This window comes from Rattus rattus, chromosome 4, assembly GCF_011064425.1.
Source record: "Rattus rattus isolate New Zealand chromosome 4, Rrattus_CSIRO_v1, whole genome shotgun sequence".
NCBI lineage: Eukaryota > Metazoa > Chordata > Mammalia > Rodentia > Muridae > Rattus > Rattus rattus.
This window is the reverse complement of record NC_046157.1, coordinates 4,770,478-4,786,374: the sequence shown is the minus strand read 5'-3', so window position 1 is coordinate 4,786,374 and position 15,897 is coordinate 4,770,478. Positions and strand designations below refer to the sequence as shown.

Genomic DNA, 15,897 nt, shown 5'->3' with positions numbered 1-15,897 from the left:
CCCCAGGACAAGAAACCACCTTAGCTGAAGCGGTTCAAGATGGTTGTCAAGTGCAGATTTTCTTTCTTACTATCAGACCACGTTGCAGCTTCAGAAAGTTTGAAATGTGGTCACTGCGGGCCAAGGGAAAGTTATCATTCACATTACCGGACAATCCAGCTAAGGCCGGCCGACCTGTGGGGGTTGGGCCTAAGCAAGATCTACACTCATTAAGTCCCATCCTTAGTTCCCAAAACTAAAAGGGTTGTGCAAATTGACAAGAGATTCTTGGAGGTCTCCTTTAGTGTTCTGGGGAAATCACAAACTTCAGAAACGCAAATCTGCCTTAACCCCGAAATCTGCAGTGTTTCCCCAGACTGAGAGTATCTGAATATGTGCATAACTTTAACCCATTGTTGGCACGTCATATTCGGTCACCATTGAATGAATATGAATATGCCGGCTTCATGTACATAGACATTCAGCATTCCCTGTATTCCTCCTTCCCTGAACTCCAGGATAAGCAAGCAGAAACAGCCAATACACGGCTTGCTGTCTAGAGCCTAATGAGGTGCTGGGCTTTGTTTCTCTCTGCGTCTTTAGGGGGAGCCATGGGCTTTGTCATTTTAGTCAAACATTTATGTGCTCTGTGAGCATTTATGTGCTCTGTGAGCTCCTCCAGCAATCTGAGCAGCTCACTGACTTCTCATGCCCTCTGCCTCTGCAGGCTGCACCCCTCCTTGTCCATGTCAGTTCCTTTGCAGCCACCAGCCACAAGAAGAAGCTGTACGTCATTGGAGGAGGACCCAATGGGAAGCTGGCCACGGACAAGACTCAGTGTTATGATCCTTCGACCAATAAATGGGTTTTGAAGTCGGCCATGCCAGTAGAGGCTAAGTGTATCAATGCAGTGAGTTTCCAGGATCACATCTACGTTGTTGGTGAGTCAGGATGACTTCTAACTTCTCTGTAGCCCCTCGCCCACGTGGCCACCTGGGAGACCAGGTATTAACCCTTTGAGAACTGCAGAGTGAGGTGGGTGGGGATGGGAAGGAAGAGAAGATGGTTTTGGCTTAGGCCTTGGTGGAATTTCCCTGGAAGTCTTGGAGATAAACACAGCCACACAAAGCCTAAAGACGGTAGATCAGAGGAAGAGGCCAGAGTCAAGTTGTATAACAAAGGAAGCAAATACACAGCACCTGAAACGCGTAGTGTAACAAGTGCTCAGCAAATAGGGAACATCTGCTCCTCTCCTGCTTGGTTTTAGGGACCTTGAAAAAAAATGTACTTAGTTGAGAGGAAGCCTGGCAAGCCAGACCGCAGTTGGCATGTAATTGTTAGATGGTAATCGTCACTCCTCATCATTCCTTAGGATTGAGTCTTTTTATAAAGATACGACAGCTATGCCTTACATCAGATATGTGAAATGGGAAGAGGAAGGAGGGTGTCTGGGACTAGTACAACTGTAATTTTTAAAAATTCCAGCTGATTCTAATGTGCAGCTACACCAGAGAGCCACCGATGAAATCAGTGCCAGAATACAATTAGTGACTAATCGGGGCTAATCGGAGAATCAGAATACAATTAGTGACTAATCGGGGCTAATCGGAGAAGGCACTGGGAGGAAAACACTGAAATACATTAAGGGAGACACAGCTCTCCCTTGCTTCGGGTTTTGTTTGTGGTCAGGCTCCTGAAGGTTTCAAAGGTCCAGTATCAAGACAGGCAACCAAGGTTGGTGTCTTAGACCATACTTAATCTATAAAGCGATGCCATTCCTAGCTAATGCCAGGCTGAGGACTTTTAGGAGCCCCCTGTGTGCACAGTCCTTTTGCTACTTTATAACCACTGTGATTCTAGTGCTTATGGTTGCAGACGATCAGAAAGTAGCTATGCTGAGGTACCTGAGGCCTTCTTCCAGGGAGCCAGTCTTACAGTACATTTTGCAGCAGTGACAAGTCATGTGTCTTTTAGAATCAGATTCCCGACTGATCAGAATTTAAAGGGGATGAAGTTTATTCGGGTTAGTAGACTGGGGATCCCTTCTGGCTTTCTGGAAAGGAAAACCATCAGTCTACTGTTTCTCTGGTAAGATGGTAGATTTGGCTTAATCAGAAGTATAACTACGATTCGTGAGAAAAGATCCAGAAAGATCTTTCTCCACCCTGCATGCTCTTTCTCCACAGGTGGTGCCATGAGAGCGCTCTATGCTTATAGTCCTCTGGAAGACAGCTGGTGTCTGGTGACACAGCTCAGCCATGAGCGAGCCAGCTGTGGCATTGCACCCTGCAACAACAAGCTGTATATCACTGGTGGGAGAGACGAGAAGAATGAGGTCATTGCCACCGTGCTCTGCTGGGACCCTGAGGCTCAGAAGCTGACTGAGGAATGTGTGCTACCACGAGGAGTGTCCCATCATGGCAGCGTCACCATCAGGAAGTCATATACTCACATCCGGAGGGTTGTCCCTGGAGCAGTGTCTGTGTGACAGCAAAGGGAATCAGGGGTGCCCCTGGAGTCTCTGAGCACTGATTCTGTACCCTAGCCTGCCCATGTCGTCCCTCGTGAGTCATAGGCTTGGCTTGGGCTTAAGGTTCATCATGGGGGCACCTAGGAAGATAAAGCTTTGGGATATGTGAGACCAGCCAGGAATGCTTGTGTAAACTACCTCAGGATGAAGGGTAATGTTTAACATTCCATACATGCCCTACTTACCCTGGCCTGTGCCAGGCACTTATCCATTGTAATTTACTTACCTATGGTAATAACCTGCTGCCAGATAGTATCATGCCTGTCTTAGAGGCAGGGAAAAGGAGTTTCGGACAGGCCAATTTTCATGGGCACTCTCTCTGGAAGCAAGTAGCTAAGCCAGAAGAAACCCAGGTCTTTCCATGTTAGTCAGTGTATATTCCAACACACTGCTTAACGTAGACGGGAAAACAGAAAGCCAACTCCAAACTTGGCTGGTGTCGCTTGCTGGCAAGTTTGCTAAAGATAAGGGACTAAGGATAACTCTCTGTGCTGTCTCCCTTTTATTCTTTGTACATAAACAACAGGAGAACCCCGGTCTTAGGGCTTTTCAGGCCACTTTGTGTCAAGAGCATCCCCTACTGAACAGGTCTGTTGTGACTAGTCTGGGCAGGCCCATTTGTTTTGAAAGAGGTGAAAGTTGTTTTGTCCTGCTTCCCGCTACATCTTAACTGTTGTTTTTGATTATGCCATTTTGGACTAGAACTCTCACTGCCATTCCTGGCTTGAGGTGGCTCCATGCACTTGTATAAGAATGGAGATCAGTGTTAGGAGCCCTTGAGTCCCCATGGGAGCTGAGCAGGCATGGGAGCTGCCTGTGGTCCCAGTACCTGGGAAGTAGAGACAGGGGTTCCCCATGGCAAGCTGGATCCTTAGTCAGAGTTGAGGACTCCGGTTCATCCCTGCCTCAGTAAATGAAAATGGAGAGTCATTGCTGGGAGAGTGTGGGTCCAAGAGTTTAAAAGTGGAGAATGACTGAGAACGTACTTGGCGTCAACTTTGGACCTTCATACTGTGAACACATAAATACAATCATGCCACAGGCACATTAAAAAAAGTAAAATAGAATTAAAAGTCGAAAGTGTTTTTGTAAGTATTTCTTTACTTTCTCAATGGTTTGGTGTCCTGGCCTCTCAGTGTACAGCTTCTGTTTTATTTTTACTTTTGTGTTCTCCTGAGCCCCTTCCACCTTCAAACACTTCCTAAGGGATTTACCTCACTCCTGTGATACCTGCAGAAGAATCCACCTTAGACTCTACCATTTTCTACACATGAACTAGCAACTGTCCTTTACCCATATGCTTCCTGTAAAAAGGGAGTTACCTTTTACTACTGGTAAATACATTTCCCGGAGAGGTTGAGGCTTTTCTAACTACTTTAAAAAAAAAAAAAGGGCCTCTATGGTGTCCCATATCTTGTTCTCTAAATTTATTTCCTAATTTAGTCTCCCATCTTCTTTCCAATGAGGCAATTGCCTTAATATAGATCCATGATCACCCAAGGATTTGTGACCTCCTTCCAGGTTTCCTGAAGATTCCATATCCCATATCAGCCCAACTGTCAGAGAAATGCATCACTGAGCCTTCAAAGAAACTCATATCAAACTAACTGTAAATTATAATAAGACTGGACCAAGCTCTAATGCCTTATCTTGCTCAGGATGATTTTTATCTTCTGGTTCCATCCATTTGCCTGAAAATTACATGATGTCATTTTTTAAGAGCTGAGTAATACACAATTATGCAAATGGTTTTTAAATCTATGTTTTCTGTTAAAAGACACCTATGTTATTGTCTGGACTCAAAGGGATGGGGGGGGACCCTAGATGAAATGTCCTACAGTGGGGAGAGGAAACTTATTGAACCCACCTCCGGCAGAAAGACAGGGCATCAAGTGAAGGATGGGGTTGCTATCCCACAGTCAAAGCTCTGACCCATATTTCTTCCTGTCTGGAAGAAATGCATGGATGGAAAGGAGAAGAGCCCGAGGAAAAGAAGGTCCAGTGAAGGCCCAAAGTGGGATCCAGCTCAAGGGGAGGCCCCAAGGCCTGACACCATTACTGAGGCTATGGGGTGCTCACAAAAAGGAACCTAGCACGACTGCCCTCCAAAAGACCCAACGAACAGCTGAAAGAGTCAGATGCAGATACGTGCATCCAACCAATGGACAGAAGCTGCTGTCCCCTCTGGCTGAATCAGGGAAAAGCTAGAAGCAGCTGAGGAGGAGAGCAACCCTGTAGGAGGACCAGCAGTCTCAATTAACCTGGAACCCCCAAATCTCTCAGACACTGGATCACCAAACAGGCAGCATACACCAGCTGAGATGAGGCCCCCAACACATATACAGCAGAGGACTCCCGGGTCTAGGTTGAGTCAAAGAATCCCGGGTCTAGGTTGAGTCAAAGAAGATTCACCCAATCCTCAAGAGACTGGAGACCCCAGGAAGCTTAGAGGTCTGGTGAGGTGGGAACATCCTCTTGGAGACGGAGGTGGGGGTGCAGGGGAAGTATGGAATGTGGAACAGTTGGAGGCTGGGTCAGGAGGGGAATAAAATCTGGAGTGTAAAAAAATAGAGTAGTAATGAACATGCCTGAGCAATTGTCCCTGTGGTAGGATGAAGCATCATTGGGTATATTGGTTATACCTGTATCTTGAGGTGGATGAATTCCCATCTTTCTGAGATACTGCTATACTGATTGGATTCCATAGCGGTTGTACCAGTTTGTACTCTGAACAGCAATGGAGCAGTGTCTTTCTCCACATCCTGCATCTCTGGGATGAAGCCTACTTGATCATGGTGGATGATCTTTTTGGTGTGTTCTTGGACTTTCTTTGCCAGAAATTATTATTTTTGCATCTATGTTCATAAGGAAATTTTGTCCGTGGTTTCAGAATGAATTGGGCAATGCTCCTTCTGTTTTATTTTGTGGAATAATTTGAGAAGCATTAGGATTAACGTTTTTTGAAGGTCTAGTAAAATTCTTCACTAAAACCATATGGTCCCGGGCACTTTTTTGGAGTGGGGGAAGATTTAATGACTGCTTCTATTCCTCTAGTGGTTATAGGCCAGTTTAGATTATTTATCTGATCTTGACTTATTTTGATGAGTTGTCAGATACGGTTCTTTTTTTTTGGAGCTGGGGACCGAACCCAGGGCCTTGCGCTTCCTAGGCAAGCGCTCTACCACTGAGCTAAATCCCCAACCCCCCAGATACGGTTCTTTACTTTGGCTCTCTATTTTCTCCCATTCTTTACCTACTTGTTGATTCTGCTCGCTTACTGCAGTGCAGCACTCTGCATCCTGAAGACTGGACCTGGAAGAAAACCAAACTTCTATCATTCTTTTACCTTGCTTACATTACAATCCTTGGCTTCGTACACTGATACATTTAGTTAAGCTCTGTTAGAGTCCCCTCTGTTTCTAATTTTTTCATAGTGAAAGCTTTGTGACACTCAACGAAGAGAACAGAGAGAGCACCTAGAAGCAAGGGTGGAGAGTCAGTGGCTTCCCTTGTAGGTGGTGTACTGCCTGTTTGCTCTCATGATCCAACTATAATCTCACCCAATTTAAAATATCTTTTTACTGGCCACACCCTTTCATTTTCCCCCTCTTTTAGCCACAGTTATAATTCTTCTATGGACTATATTCTTACTCTCCTCTTAATCTTTCAAGAAAGTACTGGGTAGCTCTCTTACACCAAACCCACCAGATCCTAAAGGTGGCCAATTTTACTCACTTATCCAACTGCTGGGTTTGTCTACCCACTAAAGTCTAGCATTCCTGGGCTTCTCCTGATCTGTCAACACTGTTTATCTACACCCCTCCCTCTCAAGCTACATCTTTACATAATGACAGATTCCTTCCAAGGCCCTATACCCATAACCTCTGAGATCACTTTGCTTTTCTTGATTCCTCTCCATTCCCTTTCTAGAATGTCTAACTATAAGCCATCACTCTCTTCCTATATATTAACTCTACCAGCATCCTTTCCATTCAGATCTGACTTACCTCTGTCAAATATCCCCTCCCCCTTGAGACACAATACAAATCCTTCCCTGACACTATATGAGAGCTCATATCTACAGATACTCACATTCTTTCCTTTTAAAATTGTTCTTCTCTTTGTCTCTCCCTTCTTCTCTTCCTTCTTTATTCCATCTTCCTGGTCATTCTCTCAGTTTTGCTCTGTCACTGTGGCTTATTTATTTTAATGCTTGATCTCAACTTGGTAGAAATTTTTGAGCTGGATAAAAAAGTATGGCCTTATTGGAGGAAGCTTGTCACAGTGGGAGAGCTTTGACGTCATTCCTAATTAGTGTCCTCCTCGCCTCCTGTCTCAAGGATCAGATGTAGTCTCTTAGATTCTGCTTCAACAGCAGGCTTGCCTACCTGCAGCCCTTGCTTCTCAGCATGATGGTCATGTACTCTAACCCACTGGGACAGTGATCCCCAAATCAAAGGCTTTCTTAAGTTGCCTTGGTGTCTTATAAGTTTCCATGGTATCTTTTTATAGAAAAAGAAAGTAACTTAGACAGGAACCCAAACTATTTTCAGCCCTTTAATGATTATGTAGATACAGACCTTTCCAGAAACACCAAATTCTCTGGCCCACTAAGACATCAAGATGATAAATACAACCCCCCCTTAGAGTCTCTGCATGTCTCAAACTATCTCCCCCATGACTCTTACCTGCCCTTGCATGACAACCTTGACCCATTGTCAAACTGCCACCACTGCACCCTGAATATACTATGGAACCTCAAATTATTGGATCCTATCCATTTCTGACTCCTTTACCAGCACACTCCAGAGTTTAACTTTCCTATTCATTTACAGGTAAAGTCTACACACCCCCAAGACCTTCCTCTACCAACCCCTTCAAGCAGCACACTGTCAAAGGAACATCATGTCTGACAAGATGAAATCACTGTCTAAACACGTTGGTCTGTCAGAGGGAAGATCTTTTTTTTTACCTCCCAACACTCCCCACTTCATTCTTCTTTAATTCCTCAAGAATCTTTCTTTGTGACTCAGATAGCTACATACGTCTGTCAGCCAATTTGTCAGGAATCTCCACCCTAGTCTTTCAATAATACCCTGACATAAAGGTTCTCACAACCAGACAGCTTTTATCCCCCCAAACAATGTCATTAAATCTACACTTTCAATCAAGGAGAACACTACCCCTCCTGCTCATTCTGGTTGTGTTAGGCATCTCATCCTCCTTGGGGATAGGCACAGCAAGGATATCTACCTCCACTTACTATTTTCAACAACTGTCAAAGGTACTTTCCAATGCCCTAGCTGAGATGGCAACCACTATCAATACTCTCCCATACAAAATAGATTCCCTTGAATAGGTTATTCTCCAAAACAGGAAAGCCATAGAGCTAATGGAAGAAGGAGGGGGCGGGACATATGCTTCTTTCTCCAAGAGGACTGCTGCTTCTACCTCAACCAATCAAGAATCATCCAAGACACCACAAAACCTCCAAGACCAAGCATAGAAATTGCAGGAAACACTGGGAGCATGACTCACAGTAGGACAATGGCTACCTTGGGTAAGACCCCTACTGGGTGTCTTACTCTTCATTCCCACTTAGATCCTGAAGACAGACCCTAAAAACCCAACTCTGCCTTCACTCAGCATGAAGCAACCAGAGGAATACAGTGTTCTTTTCCTTTTTATACTGTCAGGATCAGGAATAAAGGGCTGTGACCTGCCCTCCCTGAAGGTTCCTGGGAGGGAGATAAAGGAAGTCTGTAAGTTGAATGTTGACCCTGCAGAATCTCATAATACCTCCAAATGTCTCCAAGATTACATTTCTTTCCTCTACAGTGACAATCCCAAATGACAAGAACTTAAAGTCTGGGGTCTTATCTCAATAGATTTAAATTAAAGAATGAGATGCCACTTGACACAGCCTAAGAGGGCAAAAAGCCAGACTGAGAATTGTCCTACCTACTTTACCTAAAGGCTAAACCCTCATCCTGGAGTAATAAAGGATTCTAGTCAGACTGAAATAATAGGTTCTTTCCATTCTCAAGACTGAATTAATTATACTCCATGTTTTATTTTTTCCTGGTCTATTATATCCTAACTAATGTGTTTTATAAAACTCAGGATATGTTTTATAGAGCATGGTATGGTACAGTGGGAGGGGATTCCTCAGGGGGCCCATGCTGAGACATTCCTCCCTCCCCGAGGTACTAACCATATGACAGGTCTAGAATAAAATAGAGTTTATTTGGGGGCATGGGAAAGGGGATTGAGAAGGGAGTAGAAGCAGAGAAAGGGAGAGAGAGAGAGAGAGAGAGAGAGAGAGAGAGAGAGAGAGAGAGAGAGAGAGAGAGAGAGAGAGAGAAACATGTGGATAGTGAGGGGGAGGAGGAAGAAGGAATTGGGAGGAAAAAAAGAGAGAGAGTCAGAGTCAGAGAGACCAAAGAGTCCCTTTTACAGCAAGACAGGCCTGCCTGGCTTTTGCTAGGTAACTGTTGGGTGGAGTGTAGGAGGAATGCCAACATTAACTGCTTTTGAAGCACATGGTAAACAAAGACAGTGAAAGCAGACTTCCTGAGATGGTGGCTCTTTCTTCTCAGAAGACTGCGAAGAGAAGGCATGAGGGCACAGGCTGGCTCTGAGTATCTAAACAGGACCAATAGGTGAAACAGGAGGACACAGAATCATATAGAACACCCACAACAGAGTTGATTTAATGGACTTCCAGCACCAGGCCTCTCTAATCCTGAAGGGTTAAAGTTGCTCCTTTTCCTTTGGGAGAGGGGGTTGCTCTTCTGTCTTTCCCAGATATTCAGGAGTTTGCCTGTGCAGAAAACAAACTTGGCAATCCATTAGACATCCCCCTACACCCCTGTTATACCTTCAATTCTTGGTCGTTCATTACTGAAGACAGTTCTTTACCTTTGGGAACAGAGATAATAAGGCATCCCCTTGAGCAATATATCTAAAGGAGGTAATACTAGAACTGCACTATGGGTTCTTTTAGTTTATGTAGTTATTACACACACACACACACACACACACACACACACACACACAAACATGCGCGCATGCGCTCAAGTATGCATACGTGTGCGTGGTGGGTGTTATATAATTACTGGGTTTATGGCAAATAAGATAATTTAAATATTTAAAAATACAAAGTAGATTTACTTTATCCTGTGCCCCCAACACGTTGTGGCCAGAATAGGCAGCCTTTTCTTTTAAACTATCCTCTTCAACATCTCAAATACTTAATGACATATCTGAGAGCGGCAACCGTACATTTTCTACAAGGGAGGGAAAGAGTAGATCTTGGTACTTGCTGATCAAGGCTGGTTGTGGCTCTTAACTCTTGCTGATTAGGAAGTTTAGATTTTGTTGATTAATGTAACTCTGGAATTGTGGGGAGAGACATGCACCCCAGTTCCCGGTAAGATTTTGAGTCAGTTTTTTTTCTTTCCACTAAACAAACTAACTGTAGAACTAAGCAGTTATGTGGGTTGCTGATTTCCAGGCAACCTGTAGGTCTTCCCCTGCTGGTCAGGAAGCAGGGTCTGCAACTAAGCTAACTCTGGATTCCTTTTGATTGGCTTTTCAAATGCATTCTCTGTAACAGGCTCTCTGAGACCTTGACACAACTGATTCCATGGTGGAAGTACCATTCAGATCATTAAACGCAAGGAGTTGACAGCACCATCTGCCAAAATGGAAACAAAGACCTAATCCATCAATGTCTGCAGCCTGGGGAAGTCTCTAAATTCCTAACTTTAGTTTTTGGCTTCTGTAGTTCCTCTTCTGGCAACCGTTCTTGTTCACTGAAGCAACATGTCAACCTAGAGCTTTAAAGGCTCAAAGAAAGGCTCAGGTCTACACTGGGATCCCAAACACTTAGTGTAGTCACCAGCTGGCTAGTAATGTCTTCTTACTGGCTTAAACCCAAATAGTGTGCTGGTGGACACCCCACAACACTCTCCACAACAAGAAAGTAATGTAACACCTAAGCAAACAAATCCTTGAGGATTAAATAAAACAAAACTTAAAGCACAGAAACTAAGCAACCACTTTGAACTTGAATGACAACTTACAATAAAAGAGCCAAAGGCATTTAGACATTGTCACTTAGGTTTGCTTTGTTTGTTTTGGTTTTCTTTCCTCCTCCCCCTACTCCTCCTTCTTATTCCAAGGAAACACTAAACAAAACAAAATAAAACCCTCAGAGAGGCTCATATCAGACACTTCCATCAAAAGTTTTGTAATCTAACCTAGAGAGAGGGAGAGGAAGGCAATATAAGACAGTTGTATAAAAACTGGCTGTTGGGGAGAGGGAGCCCTAGAGTAGGCAGATCGCAAGCCAGTGTTTCCATTTGTTTTGAGGTTCTGCTCAGGAGTCTTCCTCAAGGACACCTAGAGTAACTGAAGCCAGGAAGGAAGTTACTCTAATCATCTGGAAAGGCAGAAATGTGCATTTTACTTTGGTATCTGGTTTTAAAGACTGAAATTGCTGTTGTAGGATCAAACGTTTAAACTAGTAGCTTTGACATCCATGCAAGTGGCCGGATCTCCTGGTCTTTAAGTTCCTTAAGCAAATAGCACCCTGCACGAGATGCTCAGCCTCAAACCCGTCAGCCAGAGATACAGACTGGGCTTCACCTTATCTTTCTGAAGGTCAAGGCCGCACTGCTCAGATGACCTAGCCCTCTGTTCAATACCTTCCTAGAATATGTCAAAGCTGTCAAAGAATTTATAAACTGTGCAAACCCTCAGGAGGCTGAGTCAGAGGGACTACAAAGTTTGAGTCCAACTTGGAGTACATAGTAAGATTCTGTAAATAATGGAACCTACTGCTAGGTGGAGATTCACTCTTGTCTATGCCTTCAAGGGTTAATCCAATGGGCAGGTCAGCTTTGAGCCTCTCCCAGGAAGGCTGAGCACAGTCCTTAGGAGCCAGGTCAGCTCTATGGGCTGAGATAGCAGGAGGCTCAGCGGAGTCTGCCTGCCCTTCTGAGGCTGCCTTTTGTCAGCCTACGTCTGAAATGCCTTCAGTTCTGTAAGATGGCCATGGCATAGGTGGGTTCTCCAGGTTTCCTTCGTTTAACAGAAAGAATAGAATGTTCAACAGCTAAGCGTGTGGAGCTGGGAGTTTCTGTATTATCGAAAGACCTTGTGTCAGCCTAGTCATTTGGGTTACTGAGTTTTTAGGAATAGTCTTTAAGCAGTAAAAAGTAAAACCGTCCTGGGGCAAAGGCTATACCCATTCGGGAAGGCAAAAAGATAGGAAGCTGTTATGAAATGGGACAGAGAATTGGGGTTTGAGGAGTTCCCATAAGGAAAAGAAAAGAGAGAGGGAAAAGTCCAAAGCATTAGTTACAGAGTTTAAAAGAAGGCTTGAGCTCTGGCTAATATCTGATAGAAAAAGTCAGGAGATAATAAAAGGAAATAAGACTCTTCTTGAGTCAGACTGGCATTGGTGGACAACAGCTGTCCTGGGTGGTGAGGACTCAGAACAGCCTTCCAGCTTCTTGTACTATGACGGTTTGTGTTTAAACAGAAATATGGGCTCTAGTTATTCCTGAAAAGCTAGACATTTCCCTTGGGGAGAATTACTGGAGGCATAAAAGTGAGTGCTATAGAGCTTAGATTCCCCCCTATCCTGTAGAGAGCCACAAAAGTCTGTATATTAGGCATCTCAGATCATTTCCCTTGATTTCTATAAAGTAGCTGTATTGCATAGTATTAGATGTTAATATTTTTTTTTGCCCAAACTTTTCTATCACCCAGCCTGTATTGAGACCAGAAAATATTGTAGTAAAATATTACTCTCTTTTTAAAAAAGGTGTTCAGGATCTGACTTATCCTAACTCTCGAGGCTATGTCATATCAGCAAGACTAGGCACATGTCAGTGATGATCCCAAGGGCAGAGAGACAAGCTCTAGAGCCATGGCAGTGGACCAGGGCAGCCCTGTTTGAGTCAGGGTTCTCTAGAGAACACAACCAATAGGACGAACTTACCATGTCAGATTTGAAACAGTAATAACAACAGCCTCACATGTACCAAGATAAAGTGTAGTATTCTGCATTTCTCTACAGTGTTATTCATAACCTACCACAGCCTACCCAATGCTCCAGACAATTAATTGTCTACCATCAGGAGTCACAATATACACCCAAAAAAACAAGCTGGAGGGAGTTGACTGTACGAAGATGATGAGAGGAAAGAGTTGGTGTGATTTAACCCCCAACAGCAGCACTCCATAAAAAACAGAGGGACCTATCTGACTGCAGAGAAAAACACAAGTGTGACCTTAGACAAGAGTTCTGTGGGTGAAATTCTATTCTTTCATAATGAAAATGTAGTAATAGGCATATCTGTTGAGTAATTTCCCAGAAACACAAGGCCAAGTGAGAAACAGGAAAAGGGAGTAGGCCAGGGGCAAATAAATGTAGGGTCTGAGATGGGCTGTAGACTACAGTGTGTGGTCCATATCTCTAGGTACTAGGCTTTAGTAGGCACGAATGCTGAGTACTTTCAGCTGCCAAATTGCATCCTGGTAGACTGTTGCTGTCTTAGGGTTTCTGTTGCTGTGATGAAACACCATGAGTAGGTGTTTCATCTACTGTTGTCAAAAACAACTTGAGCAGGAAAGGGCTTATTTGGTTTACATTTTCATGTTTATCATTGAAAAAAGTCAGGGCTAGAACTCAAATAGGGCAGAAACCTGGAGGCAAGAGCTGATACAGAGGCCATGGAGGGTGCTGCTTACTGACTCATGGCTTCCTCAGCCTGCTTTCTACTAGAACCCAGGACCACAAGCCCAGGTATGGCCCCACCACAATGGGCATCTCCTACACCAATCACTAATTAAGAGAATGTCCTACAGGCTTGTCTGTGGCCCAATCTAATGGAATCATTTTCTTTTTTTTAAAGATTTATTTTTATTTATATGAAGTACACTGCAGCTGTCTTCAGACATACACTAGAGGAGTGCATCGGATCCCATTATAGGTGGTCGTGAGAAATCATTGTTGTTGTTTTTTGTTTGTTTGTTTGTTTTTTAAACATTTTTTAAAGATTTATTTATTTATTATTTATAAGTACAGAGTAGCTGTCTTCAGGCACACCAGCAGAGGGCATCAGATCCCATTACAGATGGTTGTGAGCCACCATGTGGTTGCTGGGAGTTGAATTTAGGAACTCTGCAAGAGCAGTCAGTGCTCTTAACCACTGAGCCATCTCTCCAGCCCTGGAACCATTTTCTTAATTGAAACTTTCCTTTCAGAACACTTCATGTCCAGGTGACATAAACCTAGCTATTGCAACTGTGGAAACCCAGAGAAAAAGGCATACTGTAGACATTGTCCTAGGTCTTAAGCAGACAGTGGAGTGGGAAAAAGTTGGTTGAGATTTTATGAAGTAGTGAACAGATAGCTAGTGAACACCTACTGTGTGACAGTGACACATTTAAGCACCAGGGTTCCACAAGAATGTAAGATGGAATCCAACTGCTGTTAGGCCACAGGACCCTTCAGCAGCCTTCCCTGTCACAAGCACCCTCCAGAGACATGGTCCGTGGACTCCTAGTTATCAGATTGCTAGGATAAACAGGGACTTTGGCAAAGGTCCTGTTTTCAGCCCCTTCCCTGACTGGGAGTCAGAGAGGCTTGACAAAAGGTTATGGTGGGAAACCACCTCACCCTCAGAAAAGCCTAAGAGATTCTCACTTCTCCACATGGGCCATGATTTCTTCTGTGCAGGGTTGCATCATGCTGTCTAACTCTGATGCTGGGTCCAGAACTTTCCTTGGAGTTTCCATGATGTTGTTGTTCAGACTGTCTGTCTGTTCATAACATTAATAACTCTTATAATAAATTCTTTATCCCAACAATCTGTCTGAGTGTACCTCTTGAAATTATATCTGAGGCCTTTCAGGTTCCATCTGTGAACAAAGAAAGCTCCTGCTCTCTAGTTTTGGATAACCAAGTAGGTGGTTACACACACACACACACACACACACACACACACACACACACACACACACACACACACATTCACACACACACATTCACACACATTCACTCACACACACACATTCACACACACATTCACACACACACACACACACACACACACTATTGTGACAAATGCTGTTTGTTTAGCAGGGGAACATTGCGCCTGTCACGAGATAGTATGAACAGAGACGCCTTTGCTTGGACAGAGACTTGAGAGAAGGGAAAGGGTAAGGCCTTCAGCTTGCAAATCTGAGTTGGCTGGATTAATAGGTGGTTTTAGGAAATTGGCACAAAAAAAACCACCAAAGTTTTGTGAACTCAACAAACTTTGACCTCATGTATTACTGGTCTTGTTGACCCTGCTCTGGACACTCACATCCAGCTGGGCTGTAGAAGGCTCTTCAAACTGCTTGTCAAGTTGTCCGAGGGTGTCTGGGGTAATTGTCTCAGATGACAGAAATGTGCTACTCACTGCCAGTAGAAATGAGGACAGAAGTATTCAGACCACACCCACTCATTCCTTCTGAATCCTACTGGGGTCAGGACCCAAAGCCCACACTTCTACAGTCAGTGACCTCCGGGAAGCCTAGATCCCACACATTAAAATACAAAAACAATGATTGGCTCATTTTTGTCTACGTTTCTGCACCCATCGATTCAATCATTGATGAAAAATACTTAAAAACAAGCTGTATCTCTGGGGAACATGTTGACTTTCTTATTATTGATCCCTAAAGAACATAACAACTCTATTTACATCGCATTTGTATTATGTCAGATACTAATTTAGACAGGATCAAAACTATTTGAGATATACATGGATGATAGGCAAATATCGTATCATTTTATATAAGGAGCTTGAGTGTTCCTGTAGCTGTATAGGCGCCTTAATTCAACTCCCACAGGTACTGAAGAAAAACACTAATAAAATTTCTCAGATGTCAAGCACTAATCTATTTTTAAAATAGCTGGAAACTATAGAGAGAATATCTTATGTCTGTATGGATGTGGCACCTGTCAATAATAAATCTGATGGCCTATGGCTTAGGCAGAAAATAGGAAGTGGAACATCTAGGAGGAGAAAGAGTTCTGGGATAAAGCGGGGTGGGCGATTTGACCCAGAGGATGTGATGAGATGGACATGTGGTTCCTGAGCACAGGTAACTAGCCAAGAGGAAGACTGTAGGTTATTTAATCGGTTTGCTTTGGTTATGATCTAGAGTAGAGCCTAACTATATGGCCAAGGTATTTGTAAACGTATTTTGAGTCTAAGTCTTATTTCTGGGAGCATGGGGGCTGGAAGGAATCGCTACAGGAAACAATATTTAGGTGTTAAAAATGTTATTTCCAGGTGATTTTAGAGAAGGCATCTTCTTGG

At 43.7% G+C, this 15,897-nt stretch overlaps 1 protein-coding gene across 1 annotated transcript in view; it reads left to right on the top strand.

The window, feature by feature from the left end:
• Klhl6 (kelch like family member 6) overlaps positions 1 to 3,584 on the top strand; it is a 39,766-nt gene extending 36,182 nt beyond the window's left edge. The window contains exons 6-7 of the mRNA XM_032899942.1: positions 707 to 920; positions 2,166 to 3,584. Coding sequence (XP_032755833.1) covers positions 707 to 920; positions 2,166 to 2,467 — 516 coding nt within the window. The 3' untranslated portion in view covers positions 2,468 to 3,584. The remainder of the gene's footprint in view (positions 1 to 706; positions 921 to 2,165) is intronic.
• The last annotated feature ends 12,313 nt before the right edge of the window (positions 3,585 to 15,897 follow it).